At 45.6% G+C, this 25,110-nt stretch overlaps 1 protein-coding gene across 3 annotated transcripts in view; it reads right to left on the bottom strand.

Moving 5' to 3' along the window:
• The window catches only part of LOC118380520 (voltage-gated potassium channel subunit beta-1-like), a 173,999-nt gene that overhangs the window by 54,216 nt on the left and 94,673 nt on the right, over positions 1 to 25,110 (bottom strand). For all 3 annotated transcript variants that reach the window (XM_052477324.1, XM_052477325.1, XM_052477326.1), the window contains one exon: positions 18,259 to 18,302. In XM_052477324.1, the coding sequence (XP_052333284.1) occupies positions 18,259 to 18,302 (44 nt within the window). The remainder of the gene's footprint in view (positions 1 to 18,258; positions 18,303 to 25,110) is intronic.

Here is a 25,110-nt window from a genome sequence, read left to right as displayed (position 1 = left end):
CCGTTCACTTAGCTAGTGAATGCACATCGCTAGTTTAGCCTACTTAAACACCCGGCTCAAACAGAGAGGGATGCTATGTTAGCTAGCTGGCTAAGGCTATCCAACAGAGAGGGATGATATGTTAGCTAGCTGGCTAAGGCTATCCAACAGAGAGGGATGCTATGTTAGCTAGCTGGCTAAGGCTATCCAACAGAGAGGGATGCTATGTTAGCTAGCTGGCTAAGGTTATCCAACAGAGAGGGATGATATGTTAGCTAGCTGGCTAAGGCTATCCAACACTGGAACTCTTCCAAGTCAAGGTAAACTTTTGGTTTTATTATTTTTGCTAAACTGCATGCTGACTGTATACTGTACTGCATCATTGTAGCGGGTTTAGTAATGCATTAGTTCTAGTAGCTATGTTGACTATGACGTTAGCTAATATGGTGATAAAGATTTTGCTTGAACTTTTTTTTTTGCCTGGTCACAGACAGCTGACTCGTTGTGCACTGAAGTCCACAAGCGAAGGGAAAAGGTGAGAGGAGGAGAGCGCATAAATGAGAGAAGGAATTATGCGATCATGCCATTTTCCTTTCACACAATTATCTTCTCGTATTTTTCTATTAAAATAGAATAGAAAATAATACAAATCGAAAAAGAAAACAGTAAAATAGAATAGACGAGGGCCATGGCGATTGCAATGAGTAAGCTGTCTTCCAGGCTGTCTGCACCCATCATTCACCACTGCCCCACTGCCAACCTCAACCTGTGTGCTCTGTAACCCAGCCCTGTCCTGTCCCACTGCCAACCTCTACCTGTGTGCTCTGTAACCCAGCCCTGTCCTGACCCACTGCCAACCTCTGCCTGTGTGCTCTGTAACCCAGCCCTGTCCTGTCCCACTGCCAACCTCTACCTGTGTGCTCTGTAACCCAGCCCTGTCCTGACCCACTGCCAACCTCTACCTGTGTGCTCTGTAACCCAGCCCTGTCCTGTCCCACTGCCAACCTCTACCTGTGTGCTCTGTAACCCAGCCCTGTCCTGTCCCACTGCCAACCTCTACCTGTGTGCTCTGTAACCCAGCCCTGTCCTGACCCACTGCCAACCTCTACCTGTGTGCTCTGTAACCCAGCCCTGTCCTGTCCCACTGCCAACCTCTACCTGTGTGCTCTGTAACCCAGCCCTGTCCTGACCCACTGCCAACCTCTACCTGTGTGCTCTGTAACCCAGCCCTGTCCTGTCCCACTGCCAACCTCTACCTGTGTGCTCTGTAACCCAGCCCTGTCCTGTCCCACTGTCAACCTCTACCTGTGTGCTCTGTAACCCAGCCCTGTCCTGTCCCACTGCCAACCTCTACCTGTGTGCTCTAGGACCCAGCCCTGTCCTGTCCCACTGCCAACCTCTACCTGTGTGCTCTGTAACCCAGCCCTGTCCTGTCCCACTGCCAACCTCTACCTGTGTGCTCTGTAACCCAGCCCTGTCCTGTCCCACTGCCAACCTCTACCTGTGTGCTCTGTAACCCAGCCCTGTCCTGTCCCACTGCCAACCTCTACCTGTGTGCTCTGTAACCCAGCCCTGTCCTGTCCCACTGCCAACCTCTACCTGTGTGCTCTGTAACCCAGCCCTGTCCTGTCCCACTGCCAACCTCTACCTGTGTGCTCTGGAACCCAGCCCTGTCCTGTCCCACTGCCAACCTTTACCTGTGTGCTCTGTAACCCAGCCATGTCCTGTCCCACCGCCAACCTCTACCTGTGTGCTCTGTAACCCAGCCCTGTCCTGTCCCACTGCCAACCTCTACCTGTGTGCTCTAGGACCCAGCCCTGTCCTGTCCCACTGCCAACCTCTACCTGTGTGCTCTGTAACCCAGCCCTGTCCTGTCCCACTGCCAACCTCTACCTGTGTGCTCTAGGACCCAGCCCTGTCATGTCCCACTGCCAACCTCTACCTGTGTGCTCTGTAACCCAGCCCTGTCCTGTCCCACTGCCAACCTTTACCTGTGTGCTCTGTAACCCAGCCCTGTCCTGTCCCACTGCCAACCTCTACCTGTGTGCTCTGTAACCCAGCCCTGTCCTGACCCACTGCCAACCTCTACCTGTGTGCTCTGTAACCCAGCCCTGTCCTGACCCACTGCCAACCTCTACCTGTGTGCTCTGTAACCCAGCCCTGTCCTGTCCACTGCCAACCTCTACCTGTGTGTTCTGTAACCCAGCCCTGTCCTGACCCACTGCCAACCTCTACCTGTGTGCTCTGTAACCCAGCCCTGTCCTGTCCCACTGCCAACCTCTACCTGTGTGCTCTGTAACCCAGCCCTGTCCTGTCCCACTGCCAACCTCTACCTGTGTGCTCTGTAACCCAGCCCTGTCCTGTCCCACTGCCAACCTCTACCTGTGTGCTCTGTAACCCAGCCCTGTCCTGTCCCACTGCCAACCTCTACCTGTGTGCTCTGTAACCCAGCCCTGTCCTGTCCCACTGCCAACCTCTACCTGTGTGCTCTGTAACCCAGCCCTGTCCCACTGCCAACCTCTACCTGTGTGCTCTGTAACCCAGCCCTGTCCTGTCCCACTGCCAACCTCTACCTGTGTGCTCTTTAACCCAGCCCTGCCCTGTCCCACTGCCAACCTCTACCTGTGTGCTCTGTAACCCAGCCCTGTCCTGACCCACTGCCAACCTCTGCCTGTGTGCTCTGTAACCCAGCCCAGTCCTGTCCCACTGCCAACCTCTACCTGTGTGCTCTGTAACCCAGCCCTGTCCTGTCCCACTGCCAACCTCTACCTGTGTGCTCTGTGACCCAGCCCTGTCCTGTCCCACTGCCAACCTCTACCTGTGTGCTCTGTAACTCAGCCCTGTCCCGCTAAATAAAACAATGACACTCTGTGCCCTTTTAATAGAAACATTCCACTACTAGTCTGCTCTAGTCGGTCTCCCCATCTACACCCCAGCTACACTATGGCTATATGGCCTGTCTCATTGACTGTCTCAAACCCTGATAAACCCTCCTCCACGCACGCACGCACGCACGCACGCACGCACGCACGCACGCACGCACGCACGCACACACACACACACACACACACACACACACACACACACACTTAGTTTATCTTATCCTTCCTAGCCAATTAGCAAGGGAGAAAGCCAGTGAGGAACTTATCGACCGGACCGCAGAACAACCGTAAATCGACTGGCGGTCGAAGCGCTAACCCGTTTGGTAATTGTATATTTACAGGGGCAGTTAATTATAAGCAGTGAAAAAGTCAAGTGGGACTTCTCATATTGAATATTTCAATCTATCAACGCTCTGTATCAGCAGAATTCAGGACTGTAGTGTACTGTACTGAGAGCACAGATGGTCATGAACCAAGGGCTGTAGTGTACTGTACTGAGAGCACAGATGGTCATGAACCAAGGACTGTAGTGTACTGTACTGAGAGCACAGATGGCCATGAACCAAGGACTGTAGTGTACTGTACAGAGAGCACAGATGGTCATGAACCAAGGACTGTAGTGTACTGTACTGAGAGCACAGATGGCCATGAACCAAGGACTGTAGTGTACTGTACAGAGAGCACAGATGGTCATGAACCAAGGGCTGTAGTGTACTGTACTGAGAGCACAGATGGTCATGAACCAAGGACTGGAGTGTACTGTACTGAGAGCACAGATGGTCATGAACCAAGGACTGGAGTGTACTGTACTGAGAGCACAGATGGTCATGAACCAAGGACTGTAGTGTACTGTACAGAGAGAACAGATGGTCATGAACCAAGGACTGGAGTGTACTGTACTGAGAGCACAGATGGTCATGAACCAAGGACTGTAGTGTACTGTACTGAGAGCACAGATGGTCATGAACCAAGGACTGGAGTGTACTGTACAGAGAGAACAGATGGTTATGAACCAAGGACTGTAGTGTACTGTACTGAGAGCACAGATGGTCATGAACCAAGGACTGTAGTGTACTGTACCGAGAGAACAGATGGTTATGAACCAAGGACTGTAGTGTACTGTACAGAGAGAACAGATGGTTATGAACCAAGGACTGTAGTGTACTGTACAGAGAGAACAGATGGTCATGATCCAAGGACTGTAGTGTACTGTACAGAGAGCACAGATGGTCATGAACCAAGGACTGTAGTGTACTGTACTGAGAGCACAGATGGTCATGAACCAAGGACTGTAGTGTACTGTACAGAGAGCACAGATGGTCATGAACCAAGGGCTGTAGTGTACTGTACTGAGAGCACAGATGGTCATGAACCAAGGACTGTAGTGTACTGTACAGAGAGCACAGATGGTCATGAACCAAGGACTGTAGTGTACTGTACAGAGAGAACAGATGGTCATGAACCAAGGACTGTAGTGTACTGTACAGAGAGAACAGATGGTCATGAACCAAGGACTGTAGTTGTGACAATACAGAGGCGGATGCAAGATGCAAGCAACGATGGTTTAATGAATACAGTTACAACAGCAACAGGACAGACAGACTGTACTCAGACGGAATCCGACCCAGGGACTAGGGGCGCATCTTCCAATGATAGCGTGCTGAGAAATCCAGGGGAGTGTGTCCGGATGGGTAGGAAGGAGCACAGCATATAATCCACACAAGGGCGGCGAGAGAAGAGCACAGACACACGACACAACCTCAGGGAAGTAACAACGATCTGACAACAAGAAACACTGGTTACAGAACATATAAAGGGAAGATAAGTGGTTCCAGCTGGCGCAGACAATCAGGCCGAGATTGGGAACCACGCCCACAAACGAGAGAGAGAGAGAGAGAGAGAGAGAGAGAGAGAGAGAGAGAGAGAGAGAGAGAGAGAGAGAGAGAGAGAGAGAGAGAGAGAGAGAGAGAGAGAGAGAGAGAGAGAGAGAGAGAGAGAGAGAAAGAGAGGCAGTGGATTCATGAACCGTGACAATACCCCCCTAGGAACGCCTCTTGGCGTTCCCAGGTGAATTTACCTGTCGATTGAAATCATCGATAAGGGAGTGATCCAGAATGTCCCTAGCAGGTACCCAACTTCTCTCCTCCGGGCCGTAACCCTCCCAGTCCACCAGGTACTGGAATCCGCGTCCCTCCTTCTAGAGTCCAAAATACAATTGACAGAAAAGGTGGGTTCCCCATCAACAAGTCGTGGCGGCGGGGGAACCGGGACCGGCGGGTTAATGCGTGCCTGAAACACAGGTTTTATTTTAGACACATGAAAGGTAGGATGAATTCTCCTATACGCCGGAGGAAGCTTGAGCCGGACCGCCACCGGACTAATGATCCTGGTGACTTTGAACGGGCCGATAAATTTGGGGGCAAGTTTGTTCGAAACGGATCGGAGTGGAATGTTCTTAGTAGAAAGCCACACTCTTTGGCCAACAACGTATACCGGAGGCTTCGACCGGTGGCGATCGGCCTTAGCCTTGGTGCGCGCCCCCACCCGGAGAAGAGTCTCACGGGCTCTGCTCCATGCGTGACGGCACCTCTGGATGAAAGCGTGAGCGGAAGGAACAGTGACCTCGGACTCCGTACTGGGAAAGATAGGTGGCTGGTAACCTAAACTACACTCAAACGGAGAGAGACCCGTAGCTGCCACTGGCAACGAATTGTGAGCGTACTCAACCATAGAGAGTTGTTGGCTCCAGGAAGAGGATTCTTAGAAACCAAACATCGCAACACTCTCTCCAAATCTTGGTTGGCCCTCTCCGTTTGACCGTTGCTCTGGGGATGAAACCCTGAAGACAGGCTGACACTCGCTCCCAGTAACCTACAAAACTCTTGCCAAAACTTGGACACAAATTGGGGCCCCCTGTCAGAAACTACGTCCATCGGCAGGCCATGTAAGCGAAAGACGTGATCCACGACAGCTACCGCTGTCTCCTTGGCAGATGGTAATTTAGGCAAGGGAATAAAATGAGCCGCCTTCGAGAACCGGTCCACCACGGTCAACACCACCGTCTTGCCCTGGGAGGGGGAGGCCGGTAACAAAATCTAGCGCGATGTGGGACCAGGGTCTCGAAGGGACCGACAGCGGTTGGAGTAACCCATCTGGGGGTCGATTAGAAGTCTTCCCAGTGGCACAAACCGAGCAAGCCAAGACAAAACTGTGAATGTCACGAGCCATCAGTGGCCACCAAAGCGTTGCTTAACCAAAAAGCTAGTGCGGCTGACTCCTGGATGACACGCTACGTTGGAGCAATGGCCCCACCGAATAACATCGGACCGACACCCCTCCGGCACAAACAACCGATTAGGCGGGCAACCGGGCGGAGGCGTTACCCCTTCTAAGGCCGTTTTGACCCTCGATTCAACCTCCCATGTGAGTGTGGATACCACTAGGGTCCCGGGTAGGATGCACTCGGGAGTGGATGGGCGTTCGGAATGGTCAAAAATGCGAGAAAGGGAATCGGGTTTGACATTCTTGGAACCCGGGCGATACGAGAGAGAGAAGTCAAAACGTCCGAAAGAGTGCCCACCGCGCCTGTCTGGAGTTGAGTCGCTTGGCGGTTCTGATATATTCCAAATTTTTGTGATCGGTCCAAACTATAAAAGGTACCCCCGAACCCTCTAACCAATGGCGCCACTCCTCCAGTGCTAACTTCACTGCCAACAACTCTCTGTTGCCAATGTCGTAGTTGCGTTCCGCAGGTGATAACCGATGGAAAGGAACGCACAAGGGTGCATCTTGTCGTCAGAAGAGGAACGTTGGGAAAGTACCGCACCTACCCCCACCTCTGAAGCGTCCACCTCTACTACGAACTGACGCGAGGATCGGGAGCTATGAGGATGGGAGCCGAAACAAAGCGGCTCTTGAGTTTGGCGAATGCAGCCTCGGCTGTATCGGACCACCTGAACGGCACTCTGGGGAGGTTAAGGCGGTAAGAGGAGCGACTATCTGACTAAAGTTGCGAACTAAACGCCGGTAGAAATTGGCGAATCCCAGAAACCTCTGTAGGGCCTTACGGGAATCTGGGCTTGGCCAATCCACCACAGCCTTAACCTTGTCAGGATCCATGCGAATACCTTCAGTCGAGACGATGTAACCTAGGAATGGAACGGATTGTGCATGAAAAATGCATTTCTCCGTCTTGACAAAAAGTCCATTCTCCAACAACCTCTGAAGCACTCGTCTGACGTGCTGAACATGTTCCTGGAGAGAAGAAGAAAAAATCAGTATGTCATCCAGGTAAACATATATGAACTGATCAATCATATCTCTCAGCACGTCATTGACGAGTGCCTGGAAAACCGCTGGGGAGTTGGATAGCCCAAAAGGCATGACCAAATATTCGAAGTGCCCTCTGGGGGTGTTAAACGCGGTCTTCCATTCGTCCCCCCTTATGCGAACCAAATGATATGCATTACGTAAATCCAACTTAGTGAACACGGATGCTCCCTGTAACCTTTCAAAGGCTGAGGACATCAACGGTAAGGGATAGGTATTCTTCACTGTGATGTTATTCAACCCACGGTAATCAACGCAAGGACGCAGAGATCCGTCCTTCTTTCCCACAAAGAAGAACCCCGCCCCGCTGGAGAAGAGGAAGGACGAATGAATCCAGATGCCAGAGAATCAGAGATGTATCTCTCCATAGCCTCCCTCTCAGGAACAGAGAGTGAATATAACTTGCCTTTAGGCGGAGACTCACCTGGCAATAATTCTATTGCACAGTCATAGGGACGATGCGGAGGAAGAGAAGCAGCACGGGACTTACTGAACACCTCCTTCAGGTCGAGGTATTCAACGGGCACGTTAGACAAATCCACTGCCTCCTCTAGAAACACAGAATCAGACACAGACGAACAGGCAGACACTAAACAGGACTCAAGACACTTGTTACTCCACATGGATATAGAATTATGACCCCAGTCAACTCTGGGGTTGTGTTGGGTGAGCCAAGGGTGGCCGAGAACTAATGGTGCAAGGGTGAGTCCATGAGTAGAAATGATAGTGTCTCAGTGTGATTGCCAGAAGTGATGAGTGTGATAGGTTCAGTGGTGTGAGAAATGTTGGGGAGTTCTTGACCATTGAGAGCGTTTGACGGATATCTTGTGCGTGAGTGAGGTGATAGGAATCTGGAGTTTGTGAGCGAGCTTGAAGTCCATGAAATTACCCTCTGCTCCTGAGTCCAGTAAGGCTTGGGTGTCGTGCGTGTGGGTGGCCCATCTTAGTCTTACCGGGAGGAGAGTAGATGATGAGGTCTTCTCTGTGGTGACACCACCCGATAGTAGCCTCATGTTTACTACCGGGCCTGATCTTTTACCGGGCAGGAGTGGATAAAGTGGCCCGCTCTCCCACAGTAGAGACAGAGTCCTTGGGATCTCCGCCTCCCCTCTTCCCGGGAGAGGCGAGCTCTCCCAGCTGCATGGGTTTGTGAGCGGAGGCTGAACTGGCCGTGTTCCCGCCGCTGGCATGCCCGCCCTCCGTGTCGTTATATGGTCTGTTAGGCATGCTCGGCGGCCAATACGACTCAGACGAGCGTCGACCCTCAAGGCTAGTTCCACTAGTCCATTTAAACTCCTGGGAAGGTCCAGAACATAAATCTCCTTCTGGATCCGGTCCTCCAGCCCATGCAGGAACATGTCCCACTGCGCCTCCTCGTTCCACTGACACTCTGCGGCCAGAGTGCGGAATTGGATGGAGTATTCCGATACTGAACGGTCTCCTTGGCGAAGGTCAGCGAGTAGTCTGGCCGCCTCCCTACCCGCCACGGCCCGATCGAAGACCCTTCTCATCTCCTCGGAGAGTGTCTGGAAAGAGGTGCAGCATGGGTCCTGGTTCGCCCACACCGTTCCCCAAAGAGCCGCTTTGCCTGATAGCAGTGTGAGTATGAATGCTACCTTAGACTGTTCACGGTTGAAGGTCCGTGGCTGCAACGAGAAATGCATGGAACATCTCGTAAGAAAGGCTCTGCAATAGTCAGGATCACCTGAATAACCCTCTGGTGTCGGTAGCCGTGGCTCTAGCTGGGAATCCGGCTCTGGCGGGCGGGTTGAACTGCCGGTGTAGGTGGCGCAGCGGAACCCCTCAGATGTTGTAACTGTTGGATCAGCTGGGATACCTGCGTCGCAAGGGCTTGTACTGCCCGATCTGTGCTGGAGATGTTCTCCTCTTGTTGATCCATTCTCGTGATACTGCGGGAAATGAATTCGGTCAGACTCGTTGAACTCGCTGCATCCATGGTATGGTCAGATCGTTCTGTGACAATACAGAGGCGGATGCAAGATGCAAGCAACGATGGTTTAATGAATACAGTTACAACAGCAACAGGACAGACAGACTGTACTCAGACGGAATCCGACCCAGGGACTAGGGCGCATCTTCCAATGATAGCGTGCTGAGAAATCCAGGGGAGTGTGTCCGGATGGGTAGGAAGGAGCACAGCATATAATCCACACAAGGGCGGCGAGAGAAGAGCACAGACACACGACACAACCTCAGGGAAGTAACAACGATCTGACAACAAGAAACACTGGTTACAGAACATATAAAGGGAAGATAAGTGGTTCCAGCTGGCGCAGACAATCAGGCCGAGATTGGGAACCACGCCCACACAAACGAGAGAGAGAGAGAGAGAGAGAGAGAGAGAGAGAGAGAGAGAGAGAGAGAGAGAGAGAAAGAGAGGCAGTGGATTCATGAACCGTGACAGTAGTGTACTGTACAGAGAGAACAGATGGTTATGAACCAAGGACTGTAGTGTACTGTACAGAGAGAACAGATGGTCATGAACCAAGGACTGGAGTGTACTGTACTGAGAGCACAGATGGTCATGAACCAAGGACTGTAGTGTACTGTACAGAGAGAACAGATGGTCATGAACCAAGGACTGTAGTGTACTGTACTGAGAGAACAGATGGTTATGAACCAAGCACCATCTTATTTAATCACCTTATATCATTTACTCATTCAAGGTTGTTTTTTCCTTCACTCTGCGGTCCAACTCATCCCATCTCAATTGGTTTGAGGTTGAGTGATTGTGAAGACCAGGTCATCTGATGCAGCACTCCATCACTCTCCTTGGTCAAATTGCCCTTACACAGCCTGGAGGTTTATTTTGGGTCATTGTCCTGTTGAAAAACAAATGATAGTCCCACGAAGCGCAAACCAGATGGGATGGATTATCTCTGCAGAATAACTAATCATCTTCTTCACCAACAATGTCTGTGTGCCAGTCACTGTCTCTCTGTGATCGTGGTCCTTCTGTAGCACAGTTGGTAGAGCATGGCGCTTGTAACGCCAGGGTAGTGGGTTCGATTCCCGGGACCACCCATACGTAGAATGTATGCACACATGACTGTAAGTCGCTTTGGATAAAAAGCGTCTGCTAAATGGCATATTTATTTTTTAAATATTTTTTTTGTCCAGGAGGGGGTGTATTTGACATATGCCATTGGGTGGGGTAATGGTGTTGGTCCTGAGTGGTACCAAGAGCCAGATAAGACCATAGTTTAGGAGACCAAAGCCGAGCGATAATTTATAACCAATGCTGTCTGGCTATGTGTGTCTTTCCTATAAAGGATCTCAGTTGCAATGTCTAAGGGACTCTCAGAGAATTCATTTATAGACACTGAATTGATCTGAGAGTCACAGGGTTGTGATGGAGCTCATAATAATTAAAGATGGACTTTATGATATCTCTGACTTGTGTGTGTGGTTTGGTCTCATGATTTGGTAAATACAGGAAATTTCCCCTACACTGGTCACTTTAATAAATGGACCACTAGTCACTTTAAATAAAGCCACTTTAAAAACACATATTACATTCCTCATATCACATCACACATCTCATATACTGTATTTTATGCCTATGCCGTTCGGCCATCGCTCATCCATATATTTATATGTACATATTCTCATTCACCCCTTTAGATCTGTGTGTATTAGGTAGTTGTTGGAGAATTGTTAGATTACATGTTAGATATTATTGCACTGTTCCACCGAGAAGCACAAGCATTTTGCTACACTCGCGTTTAACATCTGCCAACCATGTGAATGTGACCAATAAAATTTGATTTGATTTTGAGTTGATTATTATACAACATTATAATAATAACAGCAATAACATTATTATACAACATTATAATACAGCATAACAGCAATAACATTATTATACAACATTATAATACAGCATAACAGCAATAACATTATTATACAACATTATAATACAGCATAACAGCAATAACATTATTATACAACATTATAATACAGCATAACAGCAATAACATTATTATACAACATTATAATACAGCATAACAGCAATAACATTATTATACAACATTATAATACAGCATAACAGCAATAACATTATTATACAACATATATAATACAGCATAACAGCAATAACATTATTATACAACATTATAATACAGCATAACAGCAATAACATTATTATACAACATTATAATACAGCATAACAGCAATAACATTATTATACAACATTATAATACAGATTAACAGCAATAAAAGTGAAGTAAAAATGAACAATAAAGTAATGTAGTTATTAGTATTTATTTAATATTAAAAGCTGATTTTCCAGAGAAGTGAAAAACAAGAGACCCATTTAAGCTAATATGGAGTACAATCGAGCTCCTGGAAAACACACAAATAATCAACATGTACCCATGAACTATTTACCTGAAAATGTACCTTAAAGTTTACTGAAGGCTTAGTACTACAATACCTGTAAACAATGGTGAGTTATCACAAAATATAAAATGTACACTACCGTGCAAAGGTTTGGGGTCACTTTGAAAGAAAAGCACATGTTTTTGTCAAATTAAAATAACAGAAAATGAACACACGCAAAACACCAGTCTCAATGTCAACAGTGAAAAAAATAACTGTTGAAATGTATTCTCCGGGAGGCAAACCCACAGTAGTCAGTAACACAGGCGGTACCTCTAACCATTACACTACCAACTCCGTTCTTAAAACACTGATGTCAACAGACCATTTAAATGGACAGTCTTGAAGTGTTCGTTCAAAAACTATTTTGTTTGTATATTTCTCTTGCTGTGGTTGTAGCGTAGCTAACTGCAATGTTTTTTCCTGTCTGAAATATAGCTACCTCGTCTTACCTTAGTTTGGTCCGTGCCGTGCAAATGAATGTGAGCAGCGTGGCAGTTTGGTGGTTTTAAACTTAAAGTACTAGCTATATTTTGTGCAATTAAAACAAAAAATGTATTGCGGTGAAATGAACAGGCCATACACATTAGCTAACGTTGCATTTTTATGTTGGCTAACGTTATCTAGCTAGTTAACGTTATCTAGCTAGTTAACGTTATCTAGCTAGTTAACGTTATCTAGCTAGTTAACGTTATCTAGCTAGTTAACGTTATCTAGCTAGTTAACGTTATCTAGCTAGTTAACGTTATCTAGCTAGTTAACGTTATCTAGCTAGTTAACGTTATCTAGCTAGTTAACGTTATCTAGCTAGTTAACGTTATCTAGCTAGTTAACGTTAACTAGATATCATAGCAGCCAAGAATGTCCGCTATCTTATTTGTGCATGTTTGTGCTCAAATACACAAAAGTCTCTAGATCAGCAGTTTACACATGATGACTTCAACCTTCTATGAAAAACATTACTTGGTCAAATATAGTTAGGTAGCCTGGTTGTTGATTAGATAGTTACTCAACATTAGCTCTCATCTGACTGGTATAAAGTTATGTTAGTTAAGTAGCCAGGTAGCTAACTATCTAGCTAATTAAAAAAAAAAATAGTGCTTTTATTGGCGAGCTACCTTTATTTGCCTGTTCTTTAGCTACATAGCTTTCTGATGACTGGTGTTAGCTAGCTACAGAGGCTAGCTGCTGCAATTTGTACAAGCAAGCTAACATTAGCTAGGTAAGGTTAGCTAGTTAGCTACCTAGCTAATCAAAATATCTGCATGCGTTTATTGATTAACCTCAGCTTGAACACCACCATAAAGCTAGCTAAATACAGTAGTTGTCACGCCTTGGTCATAGTATTTTGTGTTTTCCTTAATTATTTGTTCAGACCAGGGTGTGACATGGGTTTATTGTGTTGTCTTATTGGGGTTTTTGTAGGCATTGGGATTGTGGTTGATTAGAGGTGTGTCTAGTTAGGCTTGGCTGCCTGAGGCGGTTCTCAATCAGAGTCAGGTGATTCTTGTTGTCTCTGATGGGGAACCGTATTTAGGTAGCCGGGGTTTCACTTTGTATTTCGTGGGTGATTGTTCCTGTCTCTGTGTAGTTTCACCAGATAGGCTGTAATAGGTTTCATTATATGTAATTAGGTTTCACGTTCCGTTTGTTGTTTTGTATTTGTATAGTTATTTCATGTGTCACGTTTTCATTAAAGTCATGAGTAACCACCACGCTGCATTTCGGTCCGACTCTCTTTTGACAAACGAAGAACGACGTTACAGTAGTCTAGGTTTGTATTTATTGATTAACCTCAGCTTAAACACCACCATAAAGCTAGCTAAATACAGTAGTCTAGGTTTGTATTTATTGATTAACCTCAGCTTAAACACCACCATAAAGCTAGCTAAATACAGTAGTCTAGGTTTGTATTTATTGATTAACCTCAGCTTAAACACCATCATAAAGCTAGCTAAATACAGTAGTCTAGGTTCGTTCCATTCACTTCTCATGACTGGCAGCACGGTGCAAACAGATGTGTTGTTGCGGAGAAACTGATGGTGTTTACAACTCCTAGATTCGGCAGAAAAGATTTCAGCATTGCCAGAAATGTTACAAAGGTATCATTGGTTCTTAAAGGACAAAAAATGAGCATGTGAGAGCAATAAATTATAAATCTAATCAAAACTGTGTGTGAGATTGATATTAAAGAGTGTGACTGTGTGTGAGATTGATATTAAAGAGTATGACTGCGTGTGAGATTGATTGTAAAGAGTATGACTGTGTGTGAGATTGATTGTAAAGAGCATGACTGTGTGTGAGATTGATATTAAAGAGCATGACTGTGTGTGAGTGTGATATTAAAGAGTGTGACTGTGTGTGAGATTGATATTAAAGAGTGTGACTGTGTGTGAGATTGATATTAAAGAGTATGACTGCGTGTGAGATTGATTGTAAAGAGTATGACTGTGTGTGAGATTGATATTAAAGAGCATGACTGTGTGTGAGATTGATATTAAAGAGCATGACTGTGTGTGAGATTGATATTAAAGAGTGTGACTGTGTGTGAGATTGATATTAAAGAGTGTGACTGTGTGTGAGATTGATATTAAAGAGTGTGACTGTGTGTGAGATTGATATTAAAGAGTGTGACTGTGTGTGAGATTGATATTAAAGAGTGTGACTGTGTGTGAGATTGATATTAAAGAGTGTGACTGTGTGTGAGATTGATATTAAAGAGTGTGACTGTGTGTGAGATTGATTGTAAAGAGTATGACTGTGTGTGAGATTGATATTAAAGAGTGTGACTGTGTGTGAGATTGATTTTAAAGAGTATGACTGTGTGTGAGATTGATATTAAAGAGTGTGACTGTGTGTGAGATTGATATTAAAGAGTGTGACTGTGTGTGAGATTGATATTAAAGAGCATGACTGTGTGTGAGATTGATTGTAAAGAGTGATGACTGTGTGAGATTGAGATGACTGTGTGTGAGATTGAGAGAGAGAGAGAGATTGAGAGAGTGAGAGTGAGAGAGATTGAGTAAGAGTATGAGAGTGAGAGATTGAGAGAGAGACTGAGAGAGAGAGAGAGAGAGAGACTGTGTGTGAGATTGAGAGAGAGAGATGAGGAGAGGGATCCTAATCAGTGTGGAGGTAGAGTTTATCAGGGGTGGCTGGTCTGACAGGAGGAGGTTACTTGGAGTGGGAGTAAGGAGGGGATGGGTGTCTGAGTCAGACTGATCAGATGGTCTGTCGTTGCAAAGATAAGGTCAGTCTCATTCCACTTGGCAGGCTCCGACTGTGCCACACACACACAGACACACACTTCCCACTGTGCCATTATGCCCCTGTGCCCTGGGCTGGGTTTGCATGACATACACTGTGTGTGTGTGTGTGAGAGAGAGAGTCCTCTGTGTGTGTGTGTGTGTGTGTGTGTGTGTGTGTGTGTGTGTGTGTGTGTGTGTGTGTGTGTGTGTGTGTGTGTGTGTGTGTGTGTGTGTGTGTGTGTGTGTGTGTGTGAGAGAGTCCTCTGTGTGTTAGTGTGTCTGTGTGTGAGAGAGAGAGTCCTCTGTGTGTTAGTGTGTGTGTGTGTGTGTGAGAGAGAGTCCTCTGTGTGTTAGTGTGTCTGTGTGAGTGGAGAGAGAGTCCTCTGTGTGTGTCAGTGTCCTTGTGTGTGTGTGTGTGTGTGTGTGTGTGTGTGTGTGTGTGTGTGTGTGTGTGTGTGTGTGTGTGTGTGTGTGTGTGTGTGTGTGTGTGTGTGTGTGTGTGTGTGTGTGTGTGTTTCTTGGAGTCCTCCTGCCACTGAGCATTAGTGAACAGGTTGCCTCATCACCCTAATAACAGGTCAGGTCACGCAGAGTTACAATTAAACAACAGCTGGGTTTTAACCACAGTCTGTAACGCAACATAAAATAAACACACAGTCATACTCTTTACAATCAATCTCACACACAGTCATACTCTTTACAATCAATCTCACACACAGTCATACTCTTTACAATCAATCTCACACACAGTCACACTCTTTACAATCAATCTCACACACAGTCACACTCTTTAATATCAATCTCACACACAGTCATACTCTTTAATATCAATCTCACACACAGTCATACTCTTTAATATCAATCTCACACACAGTCATACTCTTTACAATCAATCTCACACACAGTCATGCTCTTTAATATCAATCTCACACACAGTCACACTCTTTAATATCAATCTCACACACAGTCACACTCTTTAATATCAATCTCACACACAGTCATACTCTTTAAAATCAATCTCACACACAGTCACACTCTTTAATATCAATCTCACACACAGTCATACTCTTTACAATCAATCTCACACACAGTCACACTCTTTAATATCAATCTCACACACAGTCACATTCTCTTTAATATCAATCTCACACACAGTCACACTCACACCCTCCCTCCCTATCCAATTTACAGCAAATAAAGCTATTAATGGCTGAGACAAAAGCTCTCCATCTGCTGAGAGAGGAAAGCCCATTGACCCCTGGGGGAGCTCAGCATTTGAGTGTCTGTTAGTGTGTGTGCAGTTCTGTGTGTGTATTTCTGTCTGAGTGTGTGGTTCTGTGTATGTGTTTATAACCCCTCAAAGCAAGTGGGTGTAAGCGCAGAGAGAGAGAGATGGAGGTAGAGAGAGTGGGAGTTTGTGTTTTATAACTGTGTGTGTGGGAGGTTGTGATTCACACACACACACACACACACACACACACACACACACACACACACACACACACACACACACACACACACACACACACACACACACACACACACACACACACACACACACACACACACACACACACAATGCTGGAATGTTCTGCCCCTGACTCCTGCACCCCTTGCTCTTCCACCTCTTCGACCTCTTCGATGGGCCAACAAGGTGTAATGATGAAGATCCACTTGGACACTGATGTAAGCTTTATATTCTCCCCGTTGTGGCTAAAAGTATAATTTGTGGAAGGTAAACTGATCCTAGATTTGTGCCAAAGTACAAATCCTACTCAGTGCAGTCACGGATCACCTGTGATACAAGTCAGTATTCAACCGCCATCCGTGTGTCTGAGGCCATCGGGAGTCGACGCGGAAAGTTGCAAGTTTGAATCCACAATAGAAAGTAGTTTTTTGATATGTTGGGTTTTCGGCCAAACCTTTTAACCTGTACCTTAACAACGCAGAGTTAACCTTAACAACGCAGAGTTAACCTTAACAACGCAGAGTTAACCTTAACAACGCAGAGTTAACCTTAACAACGCAGAGTTAACCTTAACAACGCAGAGTTAACCTTAACAACGCAGAGTTAACCTTAACAACGCAGAGTTAACCTTAACAACGCAGAGTTAACCTTAACAACGCAGAGTTAACCTCAACAACGCAGAGTTAACCTCAACAACGCAGAGTTAACCTTAACAACGCAGAGTTAACCTTAACAACGCAGAGTTATCCTCAACAACGCAGAGTTAACCTTAACAACGCAGAGTTAACCTCAACAACGCAGAGTTAACCTCAACAACGCAGAGTTAACCTCAACAACGCAGAGTTAACCTCAACAACGCAGAGTTAACCTCAACAACGCAGAGTTAACCTTAACAACGCAGAGTTAACCTTAACAACGCAGAGTTAACCTTAACAACGCAGAGTTAACCTCAACAACGCAGAGTTAACCTCAACAACGCAGAGTTAACCTCAACAACGCAGAGTTAACCTTAACAACGCAGAGTTAACCTTAACAACGCAGAGTTAACCAGAGTTAACTTAAACGCAGAGTTAACCTTAACAACGCAGAGTTAACCAGAGTTAAACAACGCAGAGTTAACCTTAACAACGCAGAGTTAACCTCAACAACGCAGAGTTAACCTCAACAACGCAGAGTTAACCTCAACAACGCAGAGTTAACCTTAACAACGCAGAGTTAACCTTAACAACGCAGAGTTAACCTCAACAACGCAGAGTTAACCTCAACAACGCAGAGTTAACCTTAACAACGCAGAGTTAACCTTAACAACGCAGAGTTAACCTTAACAACGCAGAGTTAACCTTAACAACGCAGAGTTAACCTTAACAACGCAGAGTTAACCTTAACAACGCAGAGTTAACCTCAACAACGCAGAGTTAACCTCAACAACGCAGAGTTAACCTCAACAACGCAGAGTTAACCTTAACAACGCAGAGTTAACCTCAACAACGCAGAGTTAACCTCAACAACGCAGAGTTAACCTTAACAACGCAGAGTTAACCTTAACAACGCAGAGTTAACCTTAACAACGCAGAGTTAACCTTAACAACGCAGAGTTAACCTTAACAACGCAGAGTTAACCTCAACAACGCAGAGTTAACCTTAACAACGCAGAGTTAACCTTAACAACGCAGAGTTAACCTTAACAACGCAGAGTTAACCTTAACAACGCAGAGTTAACCTCAACAACGCAGAGTTAACCTTAACAACGCAGAGTTAACCTTAACAACGCAGAGTTAACCTCAACAACGCAGAGTTAACACCTGAACGTATCCTTAAACACTTTGAAATTTGACGTTTGCAACAACATCAAAACTTGAAGTTTGAGAAACATGTATGAACGTCTATTATTCTGACGTGAGTCTGTGAGTTGCTTGTTGAGTGATGGATTGTAAAAGGTGAGTGTTCTTACCCAGTCCCAAACACGACACTCTAAGTCCTGACTTTCCCAGGTTCCTGAGGAGAGAAACATACAGCTGTTACTTGATGTTGTTATAATAAGGAATCAACTCAGACCAAGATAGTAGGACAGCTTTGTGTGTGTGTGTGTGTGTGTGTGTGTGTGTGTGTGTGTGCAGTGAAGTAATTGCACTCACCAACCCCCAGTGACCACACGAACCCCCAGTGACCACACTAACCCCCAGTGACCACACTAACCCCCAGTGACCACACCAACCCCCAGTGACCACACAAACCCCCAGTGACCACACAAACCCCCAGTGACCACACTAACCCCCAGTGACCACACTAACCCCCAGTGACCTCACTAACCCCCAGTGACCACACAAACCCCCAGTGACCACACAAAGCCCCAGTGACCACACTAACCCCCAGTGACCACACAAACCCCCAGTCACCTCACTAACCTCCAGTGACCACACAAACCCCCAGTGACCACACCAACCCCCAGTGACCACACTAACCCCCAGTGACCACACAAACCCCCAGTGACCTCACTAACCCCCAGTGACCACACAAACCCCAGTGACCACACTAACCCCCAGTGACCTCACTAACCTCCAGTGACCACACTAACCCCCAGTGACCACACTAACCCCCAGTGACCTCACTAACCTCCAGTGACCACACTAACCCCCAGTGACCACACTAACCCCCACTGACCACACTAACCCCCACTGACCTCACTAACCCCCAGTGACCTCATGATCCCCAGTGACCCAGTCTGTATGTCTGTCTGTCTGCCTGTCTGTCTGTCTGTCTGTTCATCTGGCCAACAGGAAGTGATGTCCTTGCCTCAGTTTGTGTGTCTCTCCTCTGGTTTTGTGTCATCTTGTGTAATGGCCAGCCGGATGACGCTGAGTGTTCCTGACATTCTGTGACATTGCCCATCAGACAGATGAAATAAAATCTCACCGTTTTAAACCCACCCCAACCAAACACAGACCTGTGACCAATAACAGAGCAGTAGAACCCTGCCATGACCAATCACTGACCGGTGGAGTCAATCAGTTCTCAGTTCTGGTCTCAGATCTGTCATGTCAACTTCCTGACAAGCCGTATCCATTGGGTTGACAGGTGAATGACACATGACTAAATAGAAAAGAACAATCATGCCCAGACACACATTGCAGTCATGGCCAAAAGTTTTGAGAATGACACAAATATTAATTTCCACAAAGTTTGCTGATTCAGTGTCTTGATATTTTTGTCAGATGTTATTATGAAGTACTACTGAAGTATAATTACAAACATTTCATAAGTGTCAAAGGCATTTATTGACAATTACATGAAGTTGATGCAAAGAGTCAATATTTGCAGTGTTGACCCTTCTTTTTGAAGACATCTGCAATCCGCCCTGGCATGCTGTCAATTACCTTCTGGGCCACATCCTGACTGATGGCAGCCCATTCTTGTATAATCAATGCTTGGAGTTTGTCAAAATTTGTGGGTTCATGTTTGTCCACCCGCCTCTTGAGGATTGACCACAACTTCTCAATGGGATTATGGTCTGGGGAGTTTCCTGGCCATGGACCTACAATATCGATGTTTTGTTCCCCGAGCCACTTAGTTATCACTTTCGCCTTATGGCAAGGTGCTCCATCATGCTGGAAAAGGCATTGTTTGTCACCAAACTGTTCCTGGATGGTTGGGAGAAGTTGCTCTCAGAGGATGTGTTGGTACCATTCTTTATTCATGGCTGTGTTCGGAGGCAAAATTGTGAGTGAGCCCACTCCCTTGGCTGAGAAGCAACCCCACACATGAATGGTCTCAGGATGCTTTACTGTTGGCATGACACAGGACTGATGGTAGCGCTCACCTTGTCTTCTTCGGACAAGCTTTTTTCCTGATGCCCCAAACAATCGGAAAGGGGATTGATCAGAGACAATGACTTTACCCCAGTCCTCATCAGTCCAATCGCTGTACCTTTTGCAGAATATCAGTCTGTCACTGATGTTTTTCCTGGAGAGAAGTGGTTTCTTTGCTGCCCTTCTTGACACCAGACCATCCTCCAAAAGTCTTCGCCTCACTGTGCGTGCAGATGCACTCACACCTGCCTGCTGCCATTCCTGAGCAGGCTCTGTACTGGTGGTGCCCCAATCCCACAGCTGAATCAACTTTAGGAGACGGTCCTGGCGCTTGCTGGACTTTCTTGGGCGGCCTGAAGCCTTCTTCACAACAATTGAACTGCTCTCCTTGAAGTTCTTGATGATCCGATAAATGGTTGATTTAGGTGATATCATACTGGCAGCAATATCCTTGCCTGTGAAGCCCTTTTTGTGCAAAGCAATGATTATGGCACAAGTTTCCCTGCAGGTAACCATGGTTGACAGAGGAAGAACAAAGATTCCAAGCACCACCCTCCTTTTGAAGCTTCCAGTCTGTTATTCAAACTGAATCAGCATGACAGAGTGATCTCCAGCCTTGTCCTCGTCAACACGCACATGTGTGTTAACAAGAGAAACACTGACATGATGTCAGCTGGTCCTTTTTTGGCAGGGCTGAAATGCAGTGGAAATGTTTTGGCAAAGAGGGACTGTGCAATTAATTGCAATTCATCTGATCACTCTTGATAACATTCTGGAGAATATGCAAATTGCCATCATAAAAACTGAGGAAGCAGACTTTGTGAAAATTAATATTTGTGTCATTCTCAAATTCCCCCCTTTGAAGTTTTTTATGATCCGATAAATGGTTGATTTAGGTGCAATCTTACTGGCAGCAATATCCTTGCCTGTGATGCGTTTTTTACGCAAAGCAATGATGACGGCGCGTGATTTCTTGCAGGTAACCATGTTTTTAATGAGAGAATCACTGACATGATGTCAACTGGTCCTTTTGTGGCGGGGCTGAAATGCAGTGGAAATGTTTTTTGGCGATTCAGTTCATTTGCATGGCAAAGAGGGACTTTGAAATTCATCTGATCATTCTTCATAACATTCTGGAGTTTAAATGCAAATTGCCATCATACAGACTGAGGCAGCAGACATTTTTGAAAATTAATATTTGTGTTATTCTCAAATCTTTTGGCCACGACTGCACAACTCATAAGACACTCGTTATTTAGTAGCTCAGTTTGATCTGCACACTGCATTACAATGTGTTGGGTCTTCACCTTCTTCAGGACACTAGAGATGTTTGACCTGCTGGTCTAACAACCTGAAAGTATTATTTAATTCAATGTTTGTATTCATTCAGCAGTGAATTGCCTCAGAAAAACAACTCTCCAACCCCTATGTCTCTACAGTTCAAAAAGTTAAACGATTTGTTAAGATAATTTAGCATGATTAGAGTGAACAGAGTGTCATTACGGCCATGGTCAAAAAGTGGTCAATGCTCAATAGAACTCTGACACTGCTCCGTGGGCAAGACGGCGCTAACTTCGAACGCCAACTGACAAGCTAGCTATTGGCTGCAGGTTCATGTGTGACCACATTGGCTTTTTGTAAATGAAATCTGTGCGATTCAAAACAAAATTGATATACAGCAAGAAACTCAGCAAGAAAAGAAAAGTCCCTTTTTCAGTACCCTGTCTTTCAAAGACAATTCATAAAAATCCAAATAACTTCACAGATCTTCATTGTAAAGGGTTTAAACACGGTTTCCCATGCTTGTTCAATGAACCATAAACAATTAATGAACATGCACCTTTGGAACAGTCATTAACCTCTTGAACCTCTGGGGGCAGTATTTCATTTTTGGATGAAAAACGTTCCCGTTTTAAACAAGATATTTTGTCACGAAAAGATGCTCGACTATGCATATAATTGACAGCTTTGGAAAGAAAACACTCTGACGTTTCCAAAACTGCAAAGATATTGTCTGTGAGTGCCAGAGAACTAATACTACAGGCGAAACCAAGATGAAATTTCATACAGGAAGTGAGCCAGATTTTTGAGGCGCTGTGTTCCAATGTCTCCTTATATGGCTGTGAATGCGCAAGAAATGAGCCTACACTTTGTCTTTTCCCCAAGGTGTTTCCAGCATTGTGACGTATTTGTAGGCATATCATTGGAAAATTGACCATAAGAGACTACATTTACCAGGTGTCCGCTCGGTGTCCTCCGTCGAAACTATTGCGTAATCTCCAGGTGCGTGCATGTTTCCATTTTGAACAGAGGAGAAACCAAACTGCCACGAGTGACTTATCATCGAATAGATATGTGAAAAACACCTTGAGGATTGATTCTAAACGACGTTTGCCATGTTTCTGTCGATATTATGGAGTTAATTTGGAAAAAAGTTAGCCGTTGTAATGACTGAATTTTCTGTTTTTTTTCTTATCCAAATGTGATGAACAAAACGGAGCGATTTCTCCTACACAAATAATATTTTTGGAAAAACGGAACATTTGCTATCTAACTGAGAGTCTCCTCATTGAAAACATCTGAAGTTCTTCAAAGGTAAATGATTTTAAATGAATGCTTTTCTTGTTTTTGTGAAAATTTTGCCTGCTCATTTCATTTGCGATTTTCATGAATAGGAAACGTTGCGTTGTGGTAATGAGCTTGAGGCTATAATTGCGCTCCCGGATACGGGATTGCTCGACGCTAGAGGTTAAGCCAGCCTTTAGTCTTGAAATCTTTGGTTGTTTAGTATGTGGCCTTATACGTGAATCCTTAAAGAGATGGGTGGGGTTAAAGCTTAAACGATAATGAATGAGTGTAGACAAAGAAGAGCTCTTCAGTAGGTACCAAAACATTCAAGGGCCATTTTCTCAAAAGTGAGGTTACAAGTTTATCAAGATCATGATCATTAGAAAGCAAATTATCTCTTGACACATTGATGAAAATAGTAATGGCCTCTAAACCTTCATACTGCATACTGAACCCAATTCCAACTAAACTACTGAAAGAGCTGCTTCCTGTACTTGGCCCTCCTATGTTGGACATGATAAATGGCTCCCTATCCACCAAATGTGCACCAAACTTACTCAAATAGGCAGTAATAAAGCCTCTCTTGAAAAAGCCAAACCTTGACACAGAAAATATACAAAACTATCGGCCTATATCGAATCTCCCATTCCTCTCGGAAAATTTTTAAAAAGCTGTTGCGCAGCAACTCACTGCCTTCCTGAAGCCAAACAATGTATACAAAACACTTCAGTTTGGTTTTAGACCCCATCACAGCACTGAGACTGAACTCGTGAAGGTGGTAAATTACATTTGAATGGTGTCAGACCAAGGCACTGCATCTGTCCTTGTACTCCTAGACCTTAGTGTTGCTTTTGATACCATCGGTCACCACATTCATCCTTACTGTCCCTATAATTTCTAAGCAAACAGCTGGAGGCAGGGCTTTCTCCTATAGAGCTCAATTTTTATGGAATGGTCTGCCTATCCATGTGAGAGATGCAGACTCTGTCTCGACCTTTAACTCCTTGGTGACAGGTGGCAATATTTTCATGTCCGGATGAAATTCATGCCCAAATTCAACTGCCTGCTACTCATCCCCAGAAGATAAGATATGCATATTATTAGTAGATTTGGACAGAAAACACTATGAAGTTTCTAAAACTGTTTGAATCATGTCTGTGTGTATAACAGAACCTATGTAGCAGGTGAAACCCAGAGGAAACCCATATTGGAGTGCCAACAGAAGAAGCTCATCAAAGGTAAGGCATGATTTATATTTTTATTTCTGCATTTTGTGTCGCGCCTGCAGGGTTGAACTATGCTTCTCCCTCCTTGTTTACGGAGGTGCTATCCTCATATAATAGCATCGTTTGCTTTCGCCGAAAAGCCTATTTGAAATCTGGCATGTTGGCTTGATTCACAACACGTGTAGCTTTAATTTGGTATCTTACGTGTGATTTCATGAAAGTTTGATTTTTAAAGTAATTTATTTGAATTTGGCGCTCTGCATTTTCTCTGGCTTTTGGCCAAGTAGGCCAACTATCCCTTAAGTATTTATTGAAGACTCATTTCTTCAGTAGGTCCTATGATTGAGTGTAGTCTGGCCCAGGGGTGTGAAGGTGAACGGAAAGGCACTGGAGCAACGAACCACCATTGCTCTCTCAGGCCGGATCCCCTCTCTCCACTGGGATTCTCTGCCTCTAACCCTATTACGGGGGCTGAGTCACTGGTTTACTGGTGCTCTTCTATGCCATCCCTAGGATAGGTGCGTCTCTTGAGTGGGTTGAGTCATTTACGTGATCTTCCTGTCTGTGTTGATGCAGGGTTCGTGCCGTGGGAGAGGTCTTCGTGGGCTATACTCGGCATTGTCTCAGGGTAGTAGGTCGGTGGTTTAACGACATCCCTCTAGAGGTGTGGGGGCTGTGCCTTAGCAAAGTGGGTGCGGTTACAATATATCCTGCCTGTTTGGCCCTTTCCGGGGGTATCGTCGGACAGGGCCACAGTATCTCCCGACCCCTCCTGTCTCAGCCTCCAGTATTTATGCTGCAATAGATAATCTGTCGGTGGGCTAGGGTCAGTCTGTTATATCTGGAGTATTTCTCATGTCTTATCTGGTGTCCTGTGTGAATTTAATTATGCTCCCTCTAATTATCTCTCTCTTTCTCTCTCTCTCTTCTCTTGGATGACCTGAGCCCTAGGACCATACCTCAGGACTACCTGGCCTGACGACTCCTTGCTGTCCCCAGTCCAACTGGTCATGCTGCTGCTCCAGTTTCAACTGTTCTGCCTGCAGCTATGGAGCCCTGACCTGTTCACTGGATGTGCCACCCTGTCCCGGACCTGCTGTTTTGGACTCTCTCTCTATCGCACCTGCTGACCATAACTCTGAATGATCACCTATGAAAAGCCAACTGACATTTTCACCTGGGGCGCTGACCTGTTGCACCCTC

The sequence above is a fragment of the Oncorhynchus keta genome, chromosome 23, assembly GCF_023373465.1.
Source record: "Oncorhynchus keta strain PuntledgeMale-10-30-2019 chromosome 23, Oket_V2, whole genome shotgun sequence".
NCBI classification, from domain to species: Eukaryota; Metazoa; Chordata; class Actinopteri; order Salmoniformes; family Salmonidae; genus Oncorhynchus; species Oncorhynchus keta.
The sequence above is the reverse complement of the archived record's forward strand: the minus strand, read 5'-3'. Positions and strand labels throughout refer to the sequence as shown.